The 10,734-nt window shown below is 44.2% G+C and overlaps 1 protein-coding gene across 1 annotated transcript; it reads left to right on the plus strand.

Annotated features, from left to right (window-relative positions):
* Positions 1–396: 396 nt before the first annotated feature.
* On the plus strand, positions 397–10,394 carry LOC307206668 (vomeronasal type-2 receptor 26-like; the record flags this gene model as incomplete). Its single annotated transcript, XM_079959944.1, has 6 exons — positions 397–611; positions 2,652–2,943; positions 3,042–3,854; positions 4,272–4,499; positions 7,865–7,991; positions 9,021–10,394. The coding sequence occupies 6 exons, from the start codon at positions 397–399 to the stop codon at positions 9,929–9,931; spliced, it is 2,586 nt and encodes an 861-aa protein (XP_079816070.1). The 3' UTR covers positions 9,932–10,394.
* Between the last annotated feature and the right edge of the window lie 340 nt (positions 10,395–10,734).

Below are 10,734 nucleotides of genomic sequence, written 5' to 3' on the forward strand. Positions count from 1 at the left end.
GAACCAGCAGCAGGACTCTTCTAATCCTCTTGTCAGCAGCAAAGTTCATGCCAAACTCTCACTCACCACGTGACCCATGTCAAACTTTGGAGCAGCAACTTCAGGTTGTTGCAGAGATGAACTTCCTCCCCCTTATAATTATCAACATCATAGTGATTTATTCTGCCTTGTTCCTGAGGGAAAAGTTGATGCACAGAAGATCACCTGTGTCAGAGACAGACTGAGTCATGATTGAGAGTACGGGGGTGGGATACATCTGTGTGAGGTTTAATGGCTCTGAAGCTATAGCTGAGCACTACCCATATTGGATAAATAAGAGTTTTTTTGCGTCTTCTGATGTAGCTGGCTATGAGGGAGAGAGGAACACTCACAAGTGAGGTGTAGCAGAAAGTCAGAATGAGATCCCAGATGCTGATGCTGCTCATTTTGCTTGAATCCTGTAGAAATCTGAAGGCAAAATGCCCCTTGAATCCAATCCGGGAAGGAATCAAAGCACAGAATTATTTCCAGAGTGGCGACTTCCTCATTGGTGGGATAATATCTCCAAATATGTTTGGTCTGCAGCTTCCATACATCTTTTCGCAGCCCCCATTGACCAGGTTTAAGGACGAGTAAGTAATTATATGCAGAAGGACGTCACGTTTTTCTACTGCACCCCAATGGCTCCAGTTTACTAGGGAAATAGTCTCCATTTTAGGGGTGAGGACTCTGTGGTTTTCAAGATATTGGGGGACTGCAGCTCCCATCACCCCTGATCACTGGCCATGCTGGCAGGGGCTGAAGGGAACTTGAGTTTTGCAGCAGCTAGTGGGTTGCATGTTCCCAGACGTGCTCTATTTTTATCTTCTGTGCTGCTGTGTTGCTTGCTGAAGAACACAAGTGTATAAATGAACCTGATCAGGCATCAAAATGATTCACTGAATGATCACAGCTGCATTCGTGAGATGAGTGGGACACTGGAGAAAATCCTACTTTGTGTTCCTGGTATGCAGGTGTATGGGAAATAGCACTTTCTGAACACTTGACCCAATGCAGCAGAGTTTTCAATGGACCGGTAAATAAAGCCAAATTTTTAAGCATGTGGTTGTTCTTTACAGATCACATTAAGAAGCCGGCACAGTTATTGCAACCCCCTATAACACATGTATCTCTATGGAGAGGGCTAATTAACCAGTGAGCCTATTATGCATGTACCTTAAGGTTACTTCCAATAACATATACTCCACGTGTTGTGTTTGTTGTTCATGTCAAGTTTATAGTGTTACTGTTGAAAACCAAAACAAAACATATTTAAACAAACAAAACAGATGTCTTTTGTGATGATATTTAGGAGGGCATTTGATTCCATCCCTTCCCCTGTCTGAAATAACCTCCCAGAAGATATCAGCAGAATTGTGTCTGCGACTGCCATTGCAATGAGATTGAACAGTTCCCACAGGGAGAAATATGAATGACAAGGAAACTATCCTTCTGGATGAAATTCTAGTTTAAGTGGACATTATCTCAACCTGGAACTACACAAGAAGCCCCCTTTGATGCAGAATAAGACACGCAATTGCAAGCTTAGCCAAGTTCAGTGCTTCTGGGAATTAATTTGGCTTCAGGGACTTTTTCCTCTGCTTCACTCCCCCCTCTCCAGCAGCAATCTACATTCCTAAGATTGTGCTGTGCCAGACACCTGAATTCACTTGCACAGGAGAGACGGAAGGAAATCCATCCTTCTGATGGTTTGTTTCACAGAAAGACTGGTTGAAACTGAGCTTCATTAAATAACAGCCCAATCTGAATCATGCCTATTGAAAATAAGCCATACTAATCATATAGAGCTTCTAAACAGACTTAGCTTTCCATTGCAGTTGGCTCTTTATGCAACTCCTTTGAAGCAGCCAATACGAGCCTTAGCAGCCATGTCCCCATATTTCTCACATATACAGAACAAAGAATGTTTTCTCATTTTCCTTCTTTGAAGATGTGTGCTTCTCCTCTTGAGAAATTCTTATATTTTAATTCTGAGGTGGCAAATGGATTTTCATCTTGTGAGAAGGATATGCCTCTTCTCACCCTTCAAACAAACATACAGACTAGAATCCCCCTATTGCAACAATGAAAATCCAGACACAAAAGTTATTTTGAGTTATTTTAAAGGAAATTCCAGTGATTAGCACCTGGACACTGTTTCCAACTGCCGTCTTCCTTCTATGTCTGTATGGCAGCCCTAATGCAGACCACTAATTGGGAATCAAATACAATTTATTTTCATTAAGTGGTGAATGGTTTTAATTGATTGATTTCTTACAGTATGCCGAGTAGGTTTTTTGGGCATATCTTATATTTTAATTCTTAGGTGGCAAATGGATTTTCATCTTGTAAGAAGGATATGTCTCTTCTCACCCTTCAAACAAACATACATCCTAGAGTCCCCATGTTGCAACAAGTGAAAATCCAGACCAAAAAGATTTATTGGCAATGTTTCTGAGTTATTTTAAGGGAAATTCCAGTGATTTCCACCCACACACTGTTTCCACCTGCTGTCTTCATGCTATGTGTGTATGGCAGCCCTAATGCAGACCATGATTTAGGGAATCAAATACTATTTATTTTCATTAAGTGGTGAATGGTTTGACACATTTTATATGATTGATTTCTTACAGATTGTCATTTAGGTTGTTCTGGCATATCTTGTCCTTCTTGTTCACCATCCAAGAGATCAACCGGGATCCCAGGCTCTTACCCAACATCACTCTGGGCTACAGCCTCTATGAGAACTATTACAATGCAAGGATCACTTCTGATGCCATGCTAGACCTGCTTGCAGGTGGGGAAAGCAATATTCCAAACTATCGCTGTGGAAAATGGAATAATATCTTGGCTGTTCTTGAAGGAGCCAATTCCATCATCTCCAAAGTGATTTCAACCACATCAGGCATGTACAAAATCCCACAGGTATGAAGGGTGGGGCATGGAGGGACACAAAAGATTTCAGGCTAATCCTATACTTTGCCCGGAAAATGAAACAGTATATTTTTTCTTCCCCACTTCAGATTAGTTATGGCTTTGTACCTGGGGTTGTTGATGAGAACACCAAAGTCCCTTTTGTCTACCGTACCGTCCCCAATGAAGAAGTTCAGTACTTGGGGATTGTAATGATGCTCCAGCATTTCGGATGGACGTGGATCGGCCTCTTTGCTCCAGAGAATGAGAATGGAGAAAGGTTCTTGAGTGCCTTGACATCTCTGATGGCCAGCAATGGAATTTGTGTTGCCTTTTCACTAACAATACCAGACAGGACTGAATCTGGGAGGTTCACACTAAGTGAATTAATTGCCCTACGGAGACAGACCAATGTATTCCTTTACTATCTAAACAGTCATACAGCACTGCGTATCCTCATGACACTAGAAGAAGTACTTTGGAAACAAGAACTTGGGTCAAAAGTATGGCTCACAACAGTTTTTCAAGACATTGACATGTATTTGCTTTATGGTCCCAAGTCCTTGAAGTATATCCATGGTTCATTCTCCTTTGTAATGAAGACCAAAATAAGGAGCAAACATGACTGCTGTAAATCAGAGTCCCATCTTTTTAATCTGTTTCGGCAAAAAGCATTTAGTTGTGCATACTCAAAGCACGTCCTCGCTGTAAGAGGTTGGACAAGATGCAGAGATGTGGAGGATCCAGAGGAGCCGCCTGAAGAGGAGCTGCAGACTGTTCTGTCTCAAGACAGCCACAGAACATACTTCAGTGTCCAAATCATGGCACATGCTTTAAATGTTGCCTGTTCATCTAGATCAAAGCAGATGTTGATGGCGGGTGGAGGAGAGCAGTTGGCATGTCAAAGGCTACAGCCATGGCAGGTATTTCCTTTCCTTTTCTAGAAATCAAAGTTCTTTCTACCAACTCTGCAGTAATCATTCTCATTGATTTAGACACGAATGCAATATCAAGGTGGTCTACTGCAATAAAAACCTAAGACCATATAATAAAAGCATAAGAAGTGAAAACAAGTTAAAAGCAGACGTCCCTCCACCTGGAGGGTGTCTGTTTAGTCTTGCCAGTAGGAGAAGTTGTGGCACAACAGGAGTTTTGAGTTCCAAGGAAGCAGGGATGAGGCATCTAAAATGCTTTCTAAGTTCTGGTGTTCAGTCCTCCGTAAATGCCAACGAGGCCTGGTATGCCAGGATTGGGAGCTCAAAGGGAGAATGTCCAAAATGCTCAAAGGGATGAGATGTCCAAAATGCTTTGAAATGCTGGTGTTTTCCCTGTCATTCCAGCTTCACCCTTTCTTAAGAGAAACCCGGTTGTTGAACACTTCCATGGGCGGACTGTATTTGGGTGAGAATGGGGAGCTGCCAATCATGTTTGATATTGAGAATTGGGTGGTGCTTCCCAATGAGTCTTGTGTTAGAGTGAAAATTGGGAGTATAGAGAGAGAGGCATCCACTGACTTGAAGCTTGCCATTAACCCAGAAGCTATTGTGTGGCCCAAGAGGTTCAACCAGGTAAGAGCCCCTTTATTCCACATGATACACATGAAGATCTAGTAATCTGTCGAATTCCCAAGAGGAATTCAGGTATAATCTTTTGGAAGTTTGGCTGATGCTTGCATTATAATTAATTAAGTAAATTATTAAATGTGTATAATGCTCTTCATGTGCAGATACACACACACCTGTAAGTATGAAAGTATGTATGTATGTATGTTTGTATGTATGTAATTTTTTCATATATTGTGGGAGCCTTTTTTGTGGAACCTGATTGAGCTGCACAATATGGTCCATGGCAAATCCAGCAACAGAAAAATTCCTGTGGTCCCCACCTTCCCTGGATGCCCTAAGCACGTGCTTATCCTGCTTAATGGTTAATCCAGCCCGGCCCTGCGAGATCTCATGAGAACATCGCAGAGCCCACGCAAGAGCATCCTGGTGTTGTAATCTTCCAAGCCTGGTCAGAGGAATGTGCCATTCTCCAGGCACCCGGCTAAGATTACTTGTTGACCTCCCCTGTCCGCGACTCCCGGCAGGAGACAGGTGGGGTCTCTATCGGCGATTCTCCTCAAACGTGAGAAGAACACACCACTCTCCCAGCTCCGGAAGGTCAGGATGGTTGTGCAGGAGCCGTTCCAAGGGGCTCATTCGAGTGCAGTGGAATTTTGGTTCTTGAACTTAATCCATTCCAGAAGTCGGCTCAGCTCCCCAAACTGTTTGAGAACCAAGCAACGGCTTCCAATTGGCTGCGGGAGCTTCCTGCACTCAATTGAAAGCCTGCTCAGACGTTTGGCTTCCAAAAAATGTTCACAAACCGGAACACTTGCTTCCAGGTTTGCAGCGTTCAGGAGCTGATTTGTTTGGGAGCCAAGCCATTCAGGAACCAAGGTACCACTGTATATAAATTTTTGCATAAACTATTCCTTCCCCAGAATGTAACCCCTGCATAAGAAGTGATCATACTCTATATTTAAATACTGCTCTTCATCAGAGTGTTTTATTGCTGCTGTTCTGGGATGGGATTTTTCTTTTCTTTTGTTTCTGCATCTTTTGCCCTGTGCCTTGAGAACTTGTTGGGTTGTTTCCAAACTCTATGAATCAACTCCATTGACACAAATACTCGTGGCAAACAAATACTTCCCCTGTATGCACCTTCTTTTTTATTATTATTAGACTGTGCCTCAGTCCAGTAGTTCAAAGACCTATGTATTAATACTCTTTTCAGTACATTTCCGAGCACAATACAAAGTGTTGGTGCTGACCTTTAAAGCCCTAAACCGCCTCAGCCCAGTATATCTGAAGGAGCGTCTCCACCCCCATTGTTCAGCCCAGACACTGAGGTCCAGCTCCGAGGGCCTTCTGGAGGTTCCCTCCCTGCAAGAAGTGAGGTTACAGGGAACCAGGCAGAGGGCCTTCTTGGTAGTGGTGCCTGCCCCGTGGTACGCCCTCCTATCAGATGTCAAGGAAATAAACAACTACCTGACTTTTATAAGACATCTGAAGGTAGCCATGTTCAGGGAAGTTCTTAATGATTGATGTTGTAATGTATTCCTAATCTTTTGTGGGCAGCCTCCCAGAATGGCTGTGGAAACCCAGCCAGATGGTTGGGGTATAAATAAATTGTTATTGTTATTATTTAAAAAGCAAACACAGCAGGGAGGCTTCCATTCTACATAATAATAATAGTAATAATAATTTATTATTTGTACCTCGCCCATCGGGCTGGGCCTCCCCAGCCACTCTGGGAGGCTTCCACAGAGTCCAAACACTGAAATGTCACACGTTAAAAACTTCCCTGAACAGGGCTGCCTTAAGATGTCTTCTGAATGTCAGGTAGTTGTTTATCGCTTTGACATCTGCTGGAAGGGCGTTCCACAGGGCGGGCGCCACTCCCGAGAAGGCCCTCTGCCTGGTTCCCTGTAGCTTTGCTTCTCGCAATGAGAGAACCGCCAGAAGGCCCTCGGCGCTTGACCTCTGTGTCCGGGCAGAACGATGGGGGTGGAGACGCTCCTTCAGGTATACTGGGCTGAGGCCATTTACATCAAGCATAGGAGCCAACTCCTAGGAGCTGTGGGGGCTTTGGCCCCCACATTAAAATATTTGAGGGGGCTGGGGCCCCATAAAGTTGATGGGCATTGATTATGTGTTGTGACTTTTAGAAGACATCTGAAGGCAGCCCTCTTAATGATTGATGTTTTAATGTATTTCTAATCTTTTGTTGGAAGCCGCCCAGAGTGGCTGGGGAAACCCAGCCAGATGGGTGGGGTATAAATAAATTATTATTCTTATTGTTTAAAAAGCAAACACAGTAGGGAGGTTTCCGTTCTACATCAAGCATATAGCCAACTCCTAGGAACTCCTATTGGCCCCCGCAATAAAATATTGTGGTTCGAGGACCCGACCCCCGCGAAGTAAAATGAAGACACAGGGACACGTGATATAAGGTTAATGGGCTAGAAAAGGCCACAACTTTATTGATTACAGCAATGAAAAAGTATTGGCTTAGGCATTGGATCGCGAAACAAGTGGGTTTATTCACCAGGGGTTCATCACCTGTTGATGCTGATCCAACTATAGGCTCACCCCTGATGTCACCGAGGGTCGTGCCATGGCCTCCCGCCAAGCAGGCTTCGGACGGAATACACGACCGCCAGATTCCATTAACGGAATACCCCTAGAAATTGAAGGCATAGGCGATGGCCACACCTAGCACTTCGACACACCACAACACATTATTCCAATGCCTAACCTACCCACCAATACCACCAAAAAGTTGTGACGATTGCTACGAGGTAGGCGAAAAAACCAAAAAGCCTAATGCCAAATGGAAAAACTCCTACCAGGCCCCCCGGGCAACCGGGGCGACCAACCTAAGGTCCATAGCAAGGCCAATGACCTAAGCCCTAACTCAAAGGGAGTGGAGGGTGGGTGACTCGCCCAGGACGACAAAGAGAAATGAGGCCGGTGGGGAGGCTGGCACTGCAGCATAAAGGCTGCTGGACACGCCCCCCCATGGCACCTGGTTGGACAGCCACCGGGGGGGGCGTGAGTGCCAGCCAGGTGAGCTGGAGGCAGGGGGCAACGCCCCCTGCTAGGAGCAGTGCTCGGGCTCCCGTCCACAACCACTCCCCTCTCTTTCAGGGAGGAGAGTCTTTAGAGGGGACTGTGGCCCCATAAACTTGATGGGCATCAATTATGTGTTATGCGGCTTACCTGGGTCCCCACAATATTTTATTCAAGTTGGCACCCCTGACATCAAGGGTGCTTTCTTGTGGGACTGGAGACACTGCTGGGTTCTTTCCAGACTCTCTGAGTGAGTTCCATATGCACAAATATTGCCGACACTTCCCCTTAATGTGCCATCTTTTCTTTATGGCTAGACTGTGCCTCACGCCAGGTGTACCAAAAGGTGTCGCCCAGGATATGCCAAGGTGGTTCCAGAAGGAAAGCCGGTTTGCTGCTACGCTTGTGTTCCATGTGGGGAAGGGACCATATCTACACAAGAAGGTGGGTGACGCCACAGGAGATGGAATTGGTTGGGAGAATATGAATAGGGCAACATATTAGTCAGACACATTCTGGGAAGATTCTAAAGACATATTTGGATGCAGATCCTTTCTTGATTTTTAATCCCCTCCCGGGAAGTAATTTGAAAGAAATGACTCGCAGAAAGCAATCTCTGGGATGCAAATTGGGTTCAGCCTGCCCTGCCCATAAGGCACAGCTTTGGTTATTTTATAGCAAGCCTTCTCGGATCAGACAACCAGAACCACCCTCACAAAAGTGAATTAAAAATGTCTTTAAAATAAACGAGAAATAGTGAAAATTGCAATTCATTTAAAAGAGAGAAATTAGGTGAACATTACATTACATTGCATTTTAGAACAATTAAAAATTATGGGATTTCAGCAGGAAGTTATTGGATATCCCAGACAAGGTGTTTGAGAACAGCTGTAGCAGCTTGTAAAAGAGGAGTTCAAGATATTAAAAATAAATAAATTATAAGTTGTGTGTCCTTGTTTCTCAGTTTGATCCTTTTACATGGTTTGCATGTATTGTGGTATTTCGGTTTTTGTGACTTGCTGTTTTTTATTGATTTTTGATTTGTAATTCTTTATTGTACATGATAAGTGTAAGCTGTTAATCATTTGCTGATATGAAATATTACTGTTTACTATTTTTGAATTTTGCTTTATTTGATATGTTGTTTATTTTAAAGTTATGCTTTCATTATGACTTTTTGTGTGTGTATTACATCTATGATCTTTGCTGTCTATTTCGTAGTTTTTTCAGCTTGTAACCCTCCTTCTGCATAGCAATATAGAAAGGCAGTATACAAATTAAAAGCGAAATGAAATATGGAAATGAAGTAGTGTTACTGCCCGAAAACTATCGCATAAGGAAATGCTCCAAAAAAGCTTCCCTTTCTTAGAATACATTCTCATTTTCTGATATCTCCCCTATGAGTGCATTTCTCGACATGTAATAGAATATGTCTGTAAGCAAAGCCAACGCCATTCCTTTTCTCCTCCTCAGATGCAGAGCGTTGCACCAAATGTCCAGAAGAACAATATCCAAACCAGGACCGAGATCACTGCATTCCGAGGATTATCACCTTCCTATCATATAAAGAATATTTGGGGATTCTCCTGACTTCTTTGGCTCTCTTCCTCTCCTTAACCACAGGCTTTGTTATCGGGATCTTCATGAAATACAAGGAAACTCCCATAGTCAAAGCCAACAACAGGGACCTCTCCTACATCCTCCTTGTCTCCCTCCTGCTGTCCTTCTTGTCCTCCTTCCTCTTCATTGGCCGTCCCAGGAAAGTCACCTGCCTCCTTCGACAAACGGCCTTCAGCACCATCTTCTCAGTTGCTGTATCTTCTTTGCTGTCCAAAACCATCATGGTGGTGCTGGCCTTCCTGGCCACAAAGCCAGGGAACAGGGTGAGGAGATGGTTAGGGAAAAGTCTGGCCAACTCCATTGTCCTTTCCTGCTCCAGTGTCCAAATGGTCATTTGCATCATTTGGCTGGGCATCTCTCCCCCATTCCCAGACTCCGACATGCATTCCCAGGCTGGAGAGATCACCCTGCAATGCAATGAAGGGTCTGTTGCCATGTTTTATGCTGCCCTGGGTTACATGGGCTTCCTGGCTGCCATCTGCTTCACGGTGGCTTTCCTGGCCAGGAAGCTGCCTGGGGCCTTCAATGAAGCCAAGCTGATCACCTTCAGCATGCTGGTCTTCTGCAGCGTTTGGGTCTCCTTTGTGCCCACCTACCTGAGCACAAAGGGGAAATACATGGTAGCCGTGCAGATCTTCTCTATCTTGGCTTCCAGTGCTGGGCTTCTGGGCTGCATCTTCATTCCCAAATGCTACATTCTTGTTCTGAGGCCTGATCTGAACACAAAGGAACACCTGGCCACAAAAACTAATGTTGTTGCCTGATTCTTTATATGTTTATAACTGTTTTCCTCCTGAGTTGCCTTGGGAATGAATGTATCTCCTTAGATAAAGTTTGTTCTTAATTTTTCATTCATCTTGAATGATGAAAGGGCATCATTGAATCACATGCCTGGAGAGTTTTTGGACATACAACTTTTAGGGATAACCCTACCTGTAGAGTCTCCTGGAGTGCAGCCTCCCTCTTCATACATAATTATCATTCTCTACCATATCCAGTTTGCATGTTGACATGACCCACCTTCCTTTCTTCCTGAGTTCATACCCTAAGCCTAAATAATAACTTAGTGTAACTTGAAATTCTGCTTCTAGTATTAAAAACAGCAACTGAAAAACGGAATGTCACTTGAGTGTATTAATGCTTGAATGAACCTTCTTAAGGACCTTGGAGCTGGACCTAAGTATCTGGTCTGGACGATGGATGTGGAGACACTCCTTTAGATATACAGGGCCAATGTCATTTAGGGTTTTCAAGGTCGGCATCAACAAATGAATGTGACAGCTGTCTGGTTGGTGGGAGTGAGAGGGGCACCACGATAGCTGGAGCCAGAGACAATGATGGAGAAGAACCACCACTTGTAAGTAAGAAGGCAGGTGAGTGGTGGTGGCATGAAGGCAGGTTGAGATTCGTGGGGTAGTCCCCACTCATCCCCATGGAGCAGACTTCTCACTTATTTGCACTGTGCTTCTGGAGAATGGCAGGATCCATCCTTTTTGTTTCCCTCTCTTATATAGCACCAGCACTCATAGACATCCAATGAATCTGAAGGTTGGGAGATTGAGAGCAA

The sequence above is a fragment of the Podarcis cretensis genome (genome assembly GCF_951804945.1).
Source record: "Podarcis cretensis genome assembly, chromosome: 2".
Classification (NCBI taxonomy): Eukaryota; Metazoa; Chordata; class Lepidosauria; order Squamata; family Lacertidae; genus Podarcis; species Podarcis cretensis.